A 17,121-nucleotide genomic window follows, 5' to 3' on the forward strand; every position below is an offset into this window, starting at 1 on the left:
TGTGATTTTTATTAATGACTTAGAGGAGGGGGCTGAAGGGTGGATCAGTAAATTTGCTGATGACACCAAGATTGGTGGAGTAGTGGATGAGGTGGAGGGCTGTTGTAGGCTGCAAAGAGACATAGATAGGATACAAAGCTGGGCTGAAAAATGGCAAATGGAGTTTAACCCTGATAAATGTGAGGTGATTCATTTTGGTAGGACTAATTTAAATGTGGATTACAGGGTCAAAGGTAGGGTTCTGAAGACTGTGGAGGAACAGAGAGATCTTGGGGTTCATATCCACAGATCTCTAAAGGTTGCCACTCAAGTGGATAGAGCTGTGAAGAAGGCCTATAGTGTGTTAGCTTTTATTAACAGGGGGTTGGAGTTTAAGAGCCGTGGGGTTATGCTGCAACTGTACAGGACCTTGGTGAGACCACAGTTGGAATATTGTGTGCAGTTCTGGTCACCTCACTATAAGAAGGATGTGGAAGCGCTGGAAAGAGTGCAGAGGAGATTTACCAGGATGCTGCCTGGTTTGGAGGGTAGGTCTTATGAGGAAAGGTTGAGGGAGCTAGGGCTGTTCTCTCTGGAGCGGAGGAGGCTGAGGGGAGACTTAATAGAGGTTTATAAAATGATGAAGGGGATAGATAGAGTGAACGTTCAAAGACTATTTCCTCGGGTGGATGGAGCTATTACAAGGGGGCATAACTATAGGGTTCGTGGTGGGAGATACAGGAAGGATATCAGAGGTAGGTTCTTTACGCAGAGAGTGGTTGGGGTGTGGAATGGACTGCCTGCAGTGATAGTGGAGTCAGACACTTTAGGAACATTTAAGCGGTTATTGGATAGGCACATGGAGCACACCAGGATGATAGGGAGTGGGATAGCTTGATCTTGGTTTCAGATAAAGCTCGGCACAACATCGTGGGCCGAAGGGCCTGTTCTGTGCTGTACTGTTCTATGTTCTATGTTCTATTGAAGCTACATTGTTCACTCCTCTCCTGTACAATCAAGTGTTTGCCATTATAATCTGAATAATATGACAACCAGCAAAATTTAGAAACACCAATGTTGAAGCAGGCCCAGGAGGAATTAAACAAAATATTTTTATCAATCATCACCCCTGACCTGCATAATGATATATAAGTAAGCACTGAATTTTAAATGTCAAAGACAACTGGCATTATTTAGGATTTTCTTTAGAGTTGGGGAAAGAAGGGAGGGAGGGAGGGAGGGAGGGGAGGGGAGAAATTTGCACTGAGACAGCATTGGAGCCACTCTTGATACTGAGCTCAGATTTTGATGCTGTCAGGCTAGGTCTGGACCAAGATGGATGACCATCTGTTCAAGGTCCTCATTATTGACATTTTAAGTATAGGCTACCTTAGAAATGATTCTAACTTAATGTGGAGGGAAAAAATAGAAGTAAAAATCATGGGCGTAATCTTACCAGCCAGTAAGACTGCATAAGAGGCCTAATATCTGGTTCACAGCCCCGTTTTGCCGGCGAGATCAGCTTTGCATCCAGAAAGGGCGCAAAGCCTATTTGTATGAGATTGAATATTTAATACAGGAGACTCTGCAGGGGTAGTGATCAGCAAGGGTGACAGGGGGGGTGACTGGCATAGAAATATAGGATTGCCACTAATAAATCCAATACAACAACAACTTGTATTTTTGTGCTTTTAATGTACAGAAATATTCCCAGGTGCTTATTGGGAATGCAGGGAAAATACTTTTTCGTCAGAATTGTGGAACGTGCTCGATCAGATGGAGTAACTGAAGTGAACAGCGCAGATGCATTCAAGTTAAATACATCTAGATAGATACATCATGGTGAAACAAATGGGCACGGTAAGATGAAATAGGGGTGGGTTAGGAAAGGAGACATTGACTTTTGAATCATATGGCCTGGTTATGTGCTGTATTTTCCATGTACAAAATACTGCAAATTGTGGCAGTAAAACTAAATATATATATATTATATAAAATTTAATGAAAGAAGGTTTGGAGTGGAAAAACAAAATTATTTTGTTTCTATTACTCATGCTTCTTCGTGCACTTCCTGCCAACATTTACCATCATAAATTCCTGTGGCGTTGCTGGACCAACACAGAAAACAAAGTTGCCTTAAAAATGAGACATAGATGTTTTAGTATCAATAATGTCCATTAATATTTTACCTTATATCACTTTTGTGATATTGCTTCATTAAACATGATGTATTATAACAAGTCAATGTTTTAATGAAACTGCTGAGGGACCACAGGAAGCATCAAAAATCACAATCCAGCTCAATATTACCCATAGGAAAGCTACTATATAAAGTTTCAGGAAGGAGCTAGGATGCTAAACGAATTCCAATATACCTTTTTATCAGGCAGATTAAAAAGGAACTCCCTGTCAAAACGACCGGGTCTCCTGAGCGCAGGGTCAATGGAATCAAGTCTATTTGTAGCACCAATTATAACGACTTCCCCTCTATTGTCCAGTCCATCCATCAGTGCCAGCAACGTAGACACTATAGAGCTGATAAAGAAATATTAGTAATTTTTTCATTGATACACTGCAAGTGTAAACAACCAGAAGACATTCTGATTAACTTTAATATCACAAATATGTACATTGTGAAAACAAAAGTTAGATGTAAAGCTGCAATTTTTTTAAACCATTTTAGTCTGTTATGGATCCACCAAGGTAGTGGTCAGGTTACATAATATGACAAATAACCCAAGCAGAAAGTTTCACATCAAATTTAGTGTCCATGAAGCCATTTAGTTAGCAAAAAAATGGTGTTCAAATAAAATATTGATAGAAACTTTAGATTTATAACATATCAACTTTCAAAATGAATCCAAAAGAGGAAATTCAACAATACTTTAATCAGATTCTGTGGAAGGCAATGGTCACGATTCTCCCTTCCTACTGAGCTCATTTTTAGCACAGCGAGCCGGGAGATTCTCGCATCAGCCAATTCGTAGGGTTTGTGCGAGGGTTCACACCCACTTGCGTCTCCCAGCACCTGATATCCGGCGGCATCGGCTCCGCATCAGAAAGCGGCAGAGAGGCGCAGATTAGCGGGTCTGGGACTGAAGTCTCTGTACCCACTAGCATCTAACCCCACCAGAGTATTTCACTCCAGTGGGGATTCCAGTAGCTCCTCACTTTCAGGGAGCTATTGGCTCAACCCCGCTAGTGTGAATGGGAGGCAATTAGTACCTCCTCTGGACATTGGGCACTGCCAGGGTGCCAAGGGGCAAAATGCCCAGGGGGCACCTTGGCACTGCCCAGGCATGGGGCAATGCCAAGGGGACAGGGCATATGGGGGGGGGATGGGCCTAGGGGGCGATTGGTGAGGGTGGGGGGGGGTCCCACTGTCACTCTGCATTGGTGCATTGGGGTCAGTGGGGGAAGTAGAGAGGCCAGCAATTGGGGCAGGCTGCGGGAGGGGGGTGCGGGGGGGGGGGGGGGGGGGGCGAAAGCAGCGATCATGTGCCGAGAGCCGGCATTGCGGAGCTGGCCAGCAATCAAGCTGGCCGGCAAAGTGCGGGGCTACTGCACAAGCACCAATCTCAGCACTGATAGATCGGCGCATGCGCAATGGCCTGCTCAGCGTGCTGATTTCAGCCTCTCCAGTGGAGATAGGCCCCACGCCCTAGTTTCTAATAATATTCATGCTGGTGGCCTCTGCAATGCACAGACTGTGGGAGATTTTTCTCTGAACTCCCACTGAAAAATACAGCGTGAATTACTCCAGTTTTCTTAGGACAAACGTTTCAAGCTTAGCATGAGCTGGGAAGAATTGAAAAGGGCTCCTTCTTGATTCAAGTATTTTGTCTGAAAAGTGTCTACCATATAATTCTTAATGAAGTAGATTCTTTCATCAGTATGGAAATAAAATTACTCTGTAGTACTGTCAAAAGATTTGTAAATGCTTAACTTGTTTAATAAAATTTGTTAAATTAAGTAGACAAAAAGAATATACAAAGCATGGTATATTTGAACTTTCAAAAAGGGTTTGATAAATTCTACAAGAGATTGGTTTCAAAGATGAAAACCAATTATATCAAAGATATAATATTGCAAAATAGCTGAAGGACAGAAAATGGACAGAGTAATCTGGGGTGGGATTCTCCCAAAAAAATTCTAAGTGTCGAATTTGCGTAAAAACTGGAGTAAATCCCGCTGGTTTTTTCAGTCCTGGGCCCATTAATGATATGGCAAGTCTAATTTAAATAAATTATACACAGATTTCTGGCGCCGAGCTGACAGCACTGGAAACCCAGTGGCCATGGAATCCAGCGGGAAGCCCACTGAACAGCCTCAGCTCGAGTCTCCTGACCTGCTGTGAGAATCCCCCCCCGCCGTCCCTCCTCCCTCAAGATGTTTCTCAGCTTGACAATGTTAAATAATTCATGAAGAAACATGTTGGAAACAAATTCATAAATCCATTCCGTATACAACGTATTCCATTCAAATTTTTGCTACTTTATCCATTATTTATTCGCAAAGTATCAAGTTTCTCAAATAAAGCAATGTAGAATCTTTTGCTTCAATTAATTTGTCAATTGTCTAGGTGCATGGCGATCAACACTTTATTCAATCAGAAAATTAACATATTAAATGTATTCAAGTGGCTAACTTGATAATGCTACCTCCACCTCACAACAAATGGACCAGATGGTTAAGATTCACAAATAACTGGATGTTACGATTAACATTCAATCCGATTAACATTCAATCTGAATTATCAACTCTGATACAGATAAGATTCCCACTTGCTGTATGTTAAGTGAGCACTGAATGATTAGATAAAGTCAAATGAAATAATTTCATGGCGATCAAGCTATAAATAAGATAGTGTGACTAGCAGACACAGGAAAGAAAAGATGAAACTGAGATATGTTCAACAACTAGTTTTCTTGGCCTTTCCATCAGCATTTGAGGAGGAATTACTCTGGATGCTCTGTAATAACATTGTAAATGCATTGGCAAAAAAATAGTATTCAATATAAAACACTGCATTCCTCCCCTCATAATTATAGCTTTTCTTCCTCTGATGCAATTCTAAATGTTTAAAGACTCCACTAGAGTTTAATTAGTTACGATAAAATTCATAAAGCCATACCTATGAATTTGATCTTGTCTGCTTGAACGAACTGGCGCAAGACCATCAATCTCATCAAAAAAAATAATGGAGGGTCGCATTAAATAAGCCTGCAAAAAAAAAATATTGTGAATTATACATACAAATCATATTTAAGAATTATAATTGTGCATTCAAAGAAAATGGGAAATACTTGCTTTCTTTACCTGGTCAAAGAGGAGCCTAAGTTGTCGTTCAGACTCCCCTACCCACTTGCTTAGACAATCTGCGCCTTTTCGCATGAAGAATGAAACTTTCTTGTCTCCTAAACTGCATTCATTAGCCAGGGCTCTAGCTACCAAGGTTTTGCCAGTTCCAGGAGGTCCGTAGAACAAACAACCCCTGTATCATCCAATAATAAACAAAATAACTCGTAAATGCACATTAGTATTCCAAACATATTTTAACTCTTTATTTCTGATTTTTAAATTTGGGGCAGGATTTTTCTACCGCCCTGCAGCATGTTTCGCGACGTCAGGAGACAGGCACGTCACATGCTGGCAGTGGGGTCTTATGATCCCGTCATTGTCAGCAGGGTTTCCCATTGAACATAACCCTCGCGACCGGCAAACCCACGAGGGGGCGATGTCATCAGTGGAACAGGCAGCAAGATTTTGGCGCATGACTCCAAAGTAGTTCTGGGCTACATTGTTCATTTCCCTCCTCTAACCTCTACGGGGTCTATTATATACCCGTGAAAAGTCAGCCACAAACTTGATTTAATGTTTCATCCAAAAGACAGTGCATTGAAGTGTCAGCCTAGATTGCATGCTTAGGTCACTGAAGTATAGTTTGAATCCAGGTCCCTCTGACTCAGAGATAACAGTGCAACCATAGAGCCAAGGTTGAGACTGAGCAAAGAAAATATGATTTCACACAAGAATTGGGAGAAGGCCATCTGTCGCCTCGAGACTGCCATACCATTCAATAAGATCATAGTTGATCTGATTATGGCCTGAACTCCACTTTCCTGTCTGCCCCACATAACTTTAACTCCCTTGTATCAATCAACATGCCATCTAACTCAGCCTTGAATATATTCAATGACTCAGTCACTGCTGTGCTCGAGGGAAGACAATTCCACAGACAACAACCAGAGGAAAAAAAGTTCTCATTTCAGTATCAAATGGGAGATCCCCTATTTTCAAACTGTGGCCCCTAGTTCTGGACTCTCCCATGAGGGGAAACATCCTCTCAGCATCCACTCTGTCAGGATCTGAAATATCTCATTAAGATCACCGCTCATCTTCTAAACTCCAATGGGTATGGCCCAACTTACTCAATCTTTCCTCATAAGCTAATCGCTACATCCCACAAATCAGCTGAGTGAACCTTCCCCAAGTTGCTGTTAATGCAATTATAGCCTTGAGTAATGAGATCAAAACTGTACAATACTCCAGATGTGGTTAACTAAGGCACTGTAACAGTTGAAGCAACACTTCCTTTTTTTATACTCGATTCCTCGTGTAGTAAATATCGACATTCCATTTGCATTCCTAATCATTTGTACCTGCATCTAACATTTTGTCACTCATGTAGCAAGACAGCTTGATCCCTCTGTGCCATAGAGTTCTGCAGTCTCTCACCATTCAAATAATATACTGCTTTTCCATTCTTTCTGCCAAAGTGGACAAGTTCACATTTTCTCACAACTTGACAATTTACTTTTCTACCTGTCTTTGTGTCAGCGGTAAATTCAGCTACATGCATCAAGGCCGTTGCTCTCCCACATTTGCTGCTGATAAGTTATGATGTCTCTGATTGGACACTCCCCAGGGAGTGTCCAATCAGAGACACATCATAACCTACTGGCAGCAAATGTGAGAGAGTAACGGCCTTGTTGGCAGCAGCAGCCCCTTGCAAAATCTTCAGCTTCACGTATCTGTCTCACTAGAATTTTGAACAATGACTCTGAGGACAACACAGAATAGCTTACTGGCCACAATCCGGCCCATAGATCGTAGGTTGGACAAACCTGCACTTGAGCATACTGTCCCAAATACACTCCATGGACTCATCCTCCAGGTTACCTTTGCCAATCTGACTCATCCAACATAGAAGTAGGTTAAAATCACCCACAATTGTTGTAATACCTTTCTTACAAGACTTCATTATTTCTCCCTATATAAGCTATCTACAGCGTCGCTACTGTGAGGTGGTCTATAAACTATTCTCATAAGAGCAGCTTCTTATTTTTACTATTTCTTATTTCCATTCAAACTGATTCTATATCGAGAGTAATAGTAGAGCACGCTCAAGAGGGCAATACTGACAATGACATGATGATTATTTCCACTTCTAATGATTAACATGGACATTATCAACTGAAAGGACCACTGTTTAACAAGCACAATGTTCTGTATTGCAACTTCCAATGACCTTTCTTCTCTCTCTACAGCTATTGCCTAACCTAAATATTTCTTGCATTATCTGTTTTTATTTCAGATTTCCAGCATCCACAATATTGAGAGTTTGTATTAAATTTAAATTCAATCTCACTATCAATATAAAAAGTGATAAATGCAGAGATGGTAGAGGTAAAGGAGGGGGTGAAAATTGATAGCACACAGGGCTGGAAAGGCTGGCTAAGCCAAGTGGATAAATCAACTGGTACAGATGACTTGCATGCAAGGTTGCTATGGGATTGAAAGTAGTGGGATGGCCTGCAATAATTTTTAATTGTCTTTAGATACAGGGGAAGTGCCAGAGGACTGGAAGTTGGAAATGTGACACCCTAGTTCACGAAAGGAAACAAGGACATTCCTAATAACTACAGGCAGGTCAATTTATCAGTGGCAATATTATAGAAACAATGATAAAGGGGAAAAAATAACTGGCACTTGGAGATGTTTGTGTCAATTAAGGACAGCCCTCAGGAATTTGTAAAAGGCAGATTGTGCTTGACTAATCTAATTAAATTCTTAATGAATTAACAGAGAAGGTTATTGAAAGAAGTGCAGTGGGTGTTTCCTCTACAGATTTGAAGATAGCATTTGACAAAGTACCACATAAAAGGCCGAGTAATAATAAGATTCTTTTAAAATCAGCTTAAGGGCAGAAAGCAGCTAGTCATAATGTATGGTTGCATTTCTGGCTGGAGGGTGGTAGACAATAGTACTCCCAAGAGCCTGTGCGAGGTCACTGCTCTTTTTGATATGTGTGCATATTATATATGATATATAAATGACTTGGACACTGGAATAGAGAGTAAAACCAAAATTTGCGAACAATACCAAACTTGGAGGCAAACAACGAGGATGATACCATGAACTGAATGGGACCTAGATAGCAAAGCAAAATGCAGAGACAAATGGCAGATAGAATTTAATATGGAGAAAGAGCAAGGTGATGTATTGTAGCAGAAGAGATAGAGTGAGGCAATATAGAGTTAATGGAGTTCTAAGCAGTCTGCAGGAACAGAGGGACCTGGGAAATTTGTGTGTATAGATCTTCAAAAGTGGCAGGACATGTTGAAAGAATAGTTAGCAGAGCACATCTCCATAAAGGAATTTATTGTAAAAGCAGGATGTTCTGGCGAACATTTTAAACAGTCCTGGGCACCACATCTTAGAAAGATGTGAGAATCCTCGAGAGGTAATAAAGGAGATTTACCAGAATGGTTCAAGGGATGAAGAAACTCAGTTAGGTTGGAGAAACGATGTTCTCTTTGGAGCAAGGAAGATCGTTAGAGCTGTACAAAATTACAACAGATTGAGATAAGGTGAACAAAGAAAAGCTGTTCTAATTAGCTGATAGCACAAGGATTAAGGGAAACAGCTTTGAGGTTTTGGGCAAGAGCTACAAAGGAGATGCAAAGACAGAATATGAAACAGCTAGTGATAATAAATTGGAATTACAGGAAGAATGTTGAAATGTTGTAGCATAAATAAACTGGGCAATTATAATCATTCGCTCGTCTCATTTCTAGCAGGTGGCCATATTTAAAATTATCACTTTAGTTTCAAAGGCCAGAATTCTCTGGACTCTCATTGCGTTGCTACTACTGCCAGTGAGAATGGAGAATTTGGTGCTCAGCCAAATCTCTGTTCACTGCAACAGGACCGGAGAATTCCAGCTGTAGGCAAGGTTGGAGAATTCCTGCCAAAATATTCTGGTTTTGGAATTGCAAGACGATAATGTTAACAGAAAGCAGAAATATTAGGCAACAAATAATGCAGAAATACTTCAGATTCACAATTTAACCATGATTGATAAGTAGCCACAGATAGATGGCCCAACATACAATGAGCATTCTCAAATTATGGCATTAGATGTCTAACAAAGTCATGAAGTGGACAATAAACTCGATCAGAGAAACAATAAATGGAAAATAGTGGACACTGCACAGAAGTGCACAGCAAAAAGGTGAGTAACACCTGGCTATCAAGGTGCCACAACATTAACAATCTGCATTAATGATGTCAAAGATGATTCAAGTTTCAAAATTTTTTGAAAAAGCATTTGCGCAGCAAGAAGAAATGTCTCAGAGACTGCAAAAATATATATTATAGTGAAAAATAGTATTCAAACAAAATGCTAACAGTTGATTACCAGAAAACCAACAATTTAGGTTTGTACTGTCTCTACTGCAGAAAAAGTTTCCCATAGTGTTTTACATAGGTGCAAATCAGAAAACCATGAACAGTGAAACAAAGAAGAAGTACGCATTATAATTGCTATTGAATGCAGATCTTTAAATAAGATCCAATATAAACATTTATAATTAGTAACACGATATATTAGACAACCAATCAAGATAACTACATAATTCCTGGCCGATCCATACTGAAAAGGCCTCCATGTGGGGAGAGATGGTAATTACAAGGCTTTTTAAAAGGATAATGGAAGTTACTTTTGCGAACTTCAACATATACTTGGTGTATGGATATAACAACTTGTCAGATTTATCAATTCCTAGCTCCTTTAGAAGTACATACCTTGGTGGCTGAATCTTGAATCGCTCAAATACTTCAGGATACAGCAGAGGAAAAACGACCATTTCTTTGAGAGCTTGAATATGCTGGCTAAGCCCTCCCACACTATCAAACCGCACCTAATAAAAACAAATCCACAAAAAGTAAATGCTCAGAGGTTTTTATTTGAACTTCACTGCAAAGTACACAATAGTATACGAGTAAACATGGCACATAAGATAAAGTCAGCTATTACATGGCTGCTGTTGGCTATATAATGTGTGTTGATCTAATAACAAGAGTTTTACAATAAAATTGCATTAAGCCAACACACTAGAGGGCGATTCTCCCCCAAAAATTCTAAGTGTCAAATTCGCATACAAAGAACAAACAAAGAACAAAGAACAATACAGCACAGGAACAGGCCCTTCGGCCCTCCAAGCCCGCGCCGCTCCCCGGTCCAGGATTGAATCCTGAATCCAGGATCCCCGCCCAATTTTCCAGCCTATCTACATCCTAATATCCTATCCACCGAGCTGTCCCTCACAGCTGCGATGCTTTGTTCATCACAACCTATTAACTCACCCCCACCCCCCCATTCCAGACCATGTGATCTCCAGGGAGAGGCGAAAACCCAGAGTGAAAACCCCAGGGCCAATATGGGGAAAATAAATCTGGGAAATTCCTCTCCGACCCCCTGAGGCGATCGAAACGAGTCCAGGAGATCACACTGGCCATGAACAGAAAATGCTTCCCAACCCTAGTCATTTCCACTTCCACGAACACCATCTGAATTCCCTGCCCCCGAGACAGGTTCCCAACTATCCGCAGTCTCGCTCTGTACTGGCACCAGCAAGATGATCATAGAATGAAGCCTTGAAGCGAGAAACCCGCGACGCTCCCTAGTCCAAACTAGAACACTCTTTTGTATCCCTCCATTCCCACTCCGTTCATATAGCTGTCTAGATAAGTCTTAAACGTTCCCAGTGTGTCCGCCTCCACCACCTTGCCCGGCAACACATTCCAGGCCCCCACGACCCTCTGTGTAAAATATGTCCTTCTGATATCTGTGTTAAACCTCCCCCCCTTCACCTTGAACCTATGACCCCTCGTGAACGTCACCACCGACCCGGGGAAAAGCTTCCCACCGTTCACCCTATCTATGCCTTTCACAATTTTATACACCTCTATTAAGTCTCCCCTCATCCTCCGTCTTTCCAAGGAGAACAACCCCAGTTTCCCCAATCTCTCCTCATAACCAAGCCCCTCCATACCAGGCAACATCCTGGTAAACCTCCTCTGTACTCTCTCCAAAGCCTCCACGTCCTTCTGGTAGTGTGGCGACCAGAACTGGACGCAGTATTCCAAATGCGGCCGAACCAACGTTCTATACATCTGCAACATCAGACCTCAACTTTTATACTCTATGCCCCGTCCTATAAAGGCAAGCATGCCATATGTCTTCTTCACCACCTTCTCCACCTGTGACGTCACCTTCAAAGATCTGTGGACTTGCACACCCAGGTCCCTCTGCGTCTCTACACCCTTTATGGTTCTTCCATTTATCGTGTAGCTCCTCCCTACATTATTCCCACCAAAATGCATCACTTCGCATTTATCAGGATTGAACTCCATCTGCCATTTCTTTGCCCAAATTTCCAGCCTATCTATATCCTTCTGTAGTCTCTGACAATGTTCCTCACTATCTGCAAGTCCTGCCAGTTTTGTGTCGTCCGCAAACTTACTGATCACCCCAGTTACTCCTTCTTCCAGATCGTTTATATAAATCACAAACAGCAGAGGTCCCAATACAGAGCCCTGCGGAACACCACTAGTCACAGGCCTCCAGCCGGAAAAAGACCCTTCCACTACCACCCTCTGTCTTCTATGACCAAGCCAGTTCTCCACCCATCTAGCCACCTTCCCCTTTATCCCATGAGATCCAACCTTTTTCACTAGCCTACCATGAGGGACTTTGTCAAATGCTTTACTAAAGTCCATATAGACAACATCCACGGCCCTTCCTTCGTCAACCATTCTGGTCACATACAAACTGGAGTAGATCACGCTGTTTTTTTTCAGGAGTTTCATAATGAATCTCCCACACTCTGTGCACTGCCGAGTGCCACAGCATGAATCACGCTGAAAATCAGGGGGTGGAGCCTATTCCCGCTGGACAAGCTGGCAGCATAGCACTGAGCGGGCCACTGCACATGCGCCGATCTGGGCGCATGCACAGTAACCAGAATGCCGGCCTCCCGATCGCTGGCCAGCACCTTGACCCCCGCATCGCTGCCTTCCCACCCACCCACAGCCTGATCACTGGCCTCCCGAACATGCCCATGCCAGCCTTAGATCTCCCCCACTGCCCCCAATCTGACTCAATGTCCCAACTATCCCCCATCATCGACAGCCCCGACAAACTTCTCCCCCCATAGTCCCTCCCCCCCACTCAAAACAGGCTGACCCCACCCCTGATCGCTGACCTCCCTCCCTCTAACACTCAGCTCGAGTGCATTAAAAACTTGCTTGATTTTGCTGAGAGTTCTTACAATTTTTAATTACGTGCTATTGAGGCAAGTTAAATTTCAGTAATAGGAACATAAGAAATAGGACAAGTAGGCCCTTCAGCCTTCGTCATCATTCAATAAGATCATGTCTGATCTATCGTGATCTCAACTCCACTTTCCTACCTGTTACCCATTACCCTCAAAAGCCCTGTGTAGTTCAAGATCTTGTCTCAATCTGTCTTGAATATCTTAAGTGACTTAGTTTCTACAACTCTCTCTGGGGCAGAGAATACCAAAGATTCACAATCCACATTAAACGGCCGATCCCTTATTCTGACATTGTATCCCTAATTCTGAACTCATCCAAGAGCAGAAACAGCTACTCAGCAGCTACCATGTCAAGCCCCCTCAGAATCTTCTACATTTCAATTTTCAGTAAGGTCACCTCCAATTCTTCTAAACTCCAATGAATATCAGCCCAATGAGCTCAACATTTCTTCATAAGGCAATCCTTTCATTCCAGGAATGAAAATGGTGAACTTTCTCTGAAACTACCTCCAATGCAAGTACATTTCTCCTTAAAAAACAAGGCCCAAAATGAATGCAATAGTCGAGATATGCTCTCACCAATACCCTGTACACTTGTAGCAAATCTTCACGACTTTGATACTTCACCCCTTTTGCAATAAAGGCCAACATTCAATTTGCCTTCCTAATTATTCGCTGTACCTGAATGGTAACTTTGTGATGCATGTAAAAGGACACCCAGAGCACTCCGTACTGCTGCACTTTTCTATTTTTTCTGCCAAAGTGAATAACCTCACATTTTCCCAAATTATATTCCATCTGCCAATTTTTTGCCAACTCACTTAGCCCATCTATATCCCTTTGCAGGTTCTTTGTATCCTCCACAGAACCTGCTTTTCAATCTCTCTTTGTATCGCCAGCAAGTTTGGCTACAATACAGTCAAGCCCCTTCATCAGTCATTATTATAGATTGTAAATCGTTAAAGCAGCAGCACTGACCCCCGTGATATCACACTGGTTAGTTTGTTAATCTGAAAATGACCCATTTATCCTGATTGTTTGAAAAACAGATAACTAAAGCTTCTACAAGTACATAAAAAGGAAAAGAGCTGCTGAAGTGAGAGAAGAATTTCTTTGGAACAGCAGAGATGGTGACATAGTGGTAATATCACTGGACTAGTGATCCAGAGGTCCAGACTAATGTTTGGGGTCATGGGTTCAAATCCCACCACAACAGCTGGTGGGATTTAAATTTAATCAGTAAAATTTGGAATATAAAGTTAATCTCAGTGATGGTAACCATGACAACTATCATTGATATTGATAATTTACAAGCCTAACTGATGCACCACAACCATTGTAATTTTGTCAGTCAGACTCGCAGTTTGGTGTATTTGCGTGTTATGGAAGCTACATATATGGAAGTTGTTGATATGATGTAGGGCATCAGAGGAATCACAAATGTAGGTGGGAGGAGACGGGACAAGGGGAAGAGGATAGAGTCAAGACAGTTCCATGGGGAGGGGCAGGTGGGTACAATGGGTTTACGAGGGCAGTCCTGCTTGTGCATTTTGGGAAGGAGGGAGTAGTGGGCTGTACAAGATTGGAGGACCATGAGGTTGAAAACTGTGGAGGAAAGCTCTCCGGAGGCAATTGAGGTCAATGACATGAAACAATGACTTGACGTTAGGTGGTGGGGGTCAGGGGGAGGTAGGAGGAAGTGACTGAGATTTGGCGCCCAGCCTCTGAGGTATGGGTCAGTACACCAGACAACAAATGACATGACCCTTGTTAGCAGGTTTGCTCACAAGGTCAGAGTTGGATCTAAGAGAACGGAGGGCAGCAAGTTCAGAGAGAGAGACAGGGTGGAGTGGGGGGGGTGAGTGGGGTAGACAAATTGACACAGCCAATGTCACACCGATACTTCTCAGTGAAAAGATCAAGAACAGTTAGGAGGCCAGAGGGTGGGATCCAGGAAGAGGAAGAATACTGGAGGCAGGTGAAAGGATCGTTGAACAGGGATAGGACTGCTGCTAAAACTAAGAAAAGCTAATTGACTTTGATTCGAATAAGCCAGAGAAAGTGTTCAACAGCAACTTACATTTATGTAACATCTTTAACATAGTAAAACACAATACCTCATACAATGATAATGAATCTGTAGCACAATAGCAACATCCAGGTACAAGAGGTATTGCAGAAAATGGCAGTCAAATTAATATCTGGGTCAATGCATCTGAGAAGTTAAAAAACTGGATTGTTTAGTCTGAAGAGTAAACTCAAGGGAGATGGAATCTAACAATATGCTGGAAATTGTCACAAACTCCCGAACTAAGAGTTGGCACAAACTTTAAAAACGACTTTATAAAGATGAAGAACGTGTGGAATAGACAATCCAGGAAAGTAGTAGAGAAAGATAATGCGAAAGATACAAGGGACAATAGATAAAAAATTAAGATTGTACTACTGAGTGGAGTTAGATTTTGTTCTGGCCTGGAGATTTTCTGTACTCTTTTTTTTAAATATACTGTATTTGGTGTTCACCAACCTTCTGGAACCATGTTATTGGGCTATGATGCAAAACACTGCCTAAAATTCTGAATTCACATTGAAACAAAGCATTGCACAACTTTATACAATAACTTTTTTTTTTTAAAAAACAGAATACTTACTGACACATCCAGGTGCATTGGATCTACATCAGCCAAACTGGCACCAACTTTGACACGCTCCCTAAGGATTTCACTCGTTAAATCTTCTGTTCTAATGTTCATCGGAAGACACCTGTTGGTAAATACAGTGCCATAGTGTTTATAATTTTTCTCAAAATGTTCTAAACCTTGCTTTTTTAAAAAAAAATTGGTTTATTAAATTTTACTTTATGCTGTTTGCTGTTCAAGATACTGTTGCTGGGAATTTCTTTTATTTGTTAATGGATGTGAACATCACTGGCAAGGACATCATTTATTTCTCACCCCAAATTCCATTGAAGTGTTTGTGAGCAGCCTTCCTGAACAGTTGTAGTCCATGTTGTGTAAGCTGAGAGGGGCAGGATTCAAACCCAGCAAATACAGTGGAATTGTGATAGATTTCCATGTCAGGATAGTGAGAGATAGTGAGCACTTGTTGCCCTTGTCCTTCTAGGTGGTAGATTTTGAAGGTTTGCAGGGCACTGTTGAAGATGATTTGGAGAGATACTGCAGTGCATCTTGCAGATGGAACACATTTAGCTAAAGTAGAGATGAAGGGATTGAATGCTTTCTTATAGAGATGGTCATTGCCTGGCACTTGTATGGTGTGAATATTATTTGTCAATTATCATCCCAAGCCTGAATGTTGTCTATGTCTTGCTGCATGCGAGCACAAACTGCTACATTATCTGATATGGTGGAAATGGAATTAAAAACTGTGCAATCAGCGAACATATCCACTGCAGTCCAGCTGGAAATGCTTGGGCCTCAGAGATTTCCCCAAAGAACTTCTACAGGAACGTGCTGGAGCTAGGATGATCAATTTCCAACAAACTCAACCATCTTCCTTTGTGTTAGGTAAGAGGACAGCCACCAGCTATACACTGATTTGAATTTTATTAGGGCGCAGTCAGCCAAATGTTGCCTTGGTGAGGGCAGTCACTCTCACTTCTCCATGTAATTCAGCTCTTTTGTTCATTCTTGCACCAAGGCTATAACAAGGTCTGGAGTCAAATGGTCCTTGTGGAACCCAAATTGAGCATCAGTATGCAGGTTGTTTTTAAATATAACTTGATAGAACTGTTGAGAACACTGTCAGCATGAACAACTCTAGGTATAGCATAGTTAAATCTGAATTAAATGCTCTTTATTTTAACCCAACCCAAAATGTTGATATTCCTACAGTACCAGTTCCATTTTGTATGCCAGCCCGTCTGAGTCTCTCAAGTAAAATGTATTAGTGCTGAATTAAGAGCACTAAATCAGAATGCTAGGAATTTGATTCAGACTGCTCAACAGTTAAAAGCAATTACATCAATTTCACCTAATTCTAGGGATCGTGCATACCACTTCATCTTTGTCCAAATATTAATGTCCATAGACAAAATATTTGCATACAATCGCACAACTGATTCTAAGTAAACTCAAAAGCATGCATTTAATGCTTAAAAAATTGAAACAATAGAGGAAAATTGTTACACTAGCTCATACTTGCAAATTCACAAATTGGACAAATGTCTTCTAAAAGGTTGTAGGAATAATAATCTGAAGTAGTGTTTTAAATAATTACGTTTGCCCTTTCTACCGTGACAGCCTGTGCAAGATTATATACCAGTTATTTTGGATCATACTAAACACTCAACCAATCAGATCTTAAAATCATGCATTGAGATCTCATTGATATGCTTCACCTGTTTCTGGCTCTCGCCATGCTTTTAGATTTTCTTCTTTCAAAACGTTCTTCATCAGATGACGATGTGGTGTCACTGCTGTGGATTGCATGCTTCTTTCTCCTTTTTAAAACAAAAGAAAAGTAAAAACATCTAGATATCCAATCAAAATGAGGTTTG

The 17,121-nt window shown here is 41.5% G+C and overlaps 1 protein-coding gene across 2 annotated transcripts in view; it reads right to left on the reverse strand.

The window, feature by feature from the left end:
• Positions 1–17,121, reverse strand: part of atad2b (ATPase family AAA domain containing 2B) — a 133,050-nt gene that overhangs the window by 65,528 nt on the left and 50,401 nt on the right. For both annotated transcript variants that reach the window (XM_078213086.1, XM_078213087.1), the window contains exons 9-14: positions 16,963–17,064; positions 15,254–15,365; positions 10,069–10,184; positions 5,299–5,473; positions 5,114–5,202; positions 2,355–2,514 (exon numbers count right to left, since the gene is read on the reverse strand). In XM_078213086.1, the coding sequence (XP_078069212.1) occupies positions 2,355–2,514; positions 5,114–5,202; positions 5,299–5,473; positions 10,069–10,184; positions 15,254–15,365; positions 16,963–17,064 (754 nt within the window). The remainder of the gene's footprint in view (positions 1–2,354; positions 2,515–5,113; positions 5,203–5,298; positions 5,474–10,068; positions 10,185–15,253; positions 15,366–16,962; positions 17,065–17,121) is intronic.

This window comes from Mustelus asterias, chromosome 5 (assembly GCF_964213995.1).
Source record: "Mustelus asterias chromosome 5, sMusAst1.hap1.1, whole genome shotgun sequence".
Lineage (NCBI taxonomy): Eukaryota > Metazoa > Chordata > Chondrichthyes > Carcharhiniformes > Triakidae > Mustelus > Mustelus asterias.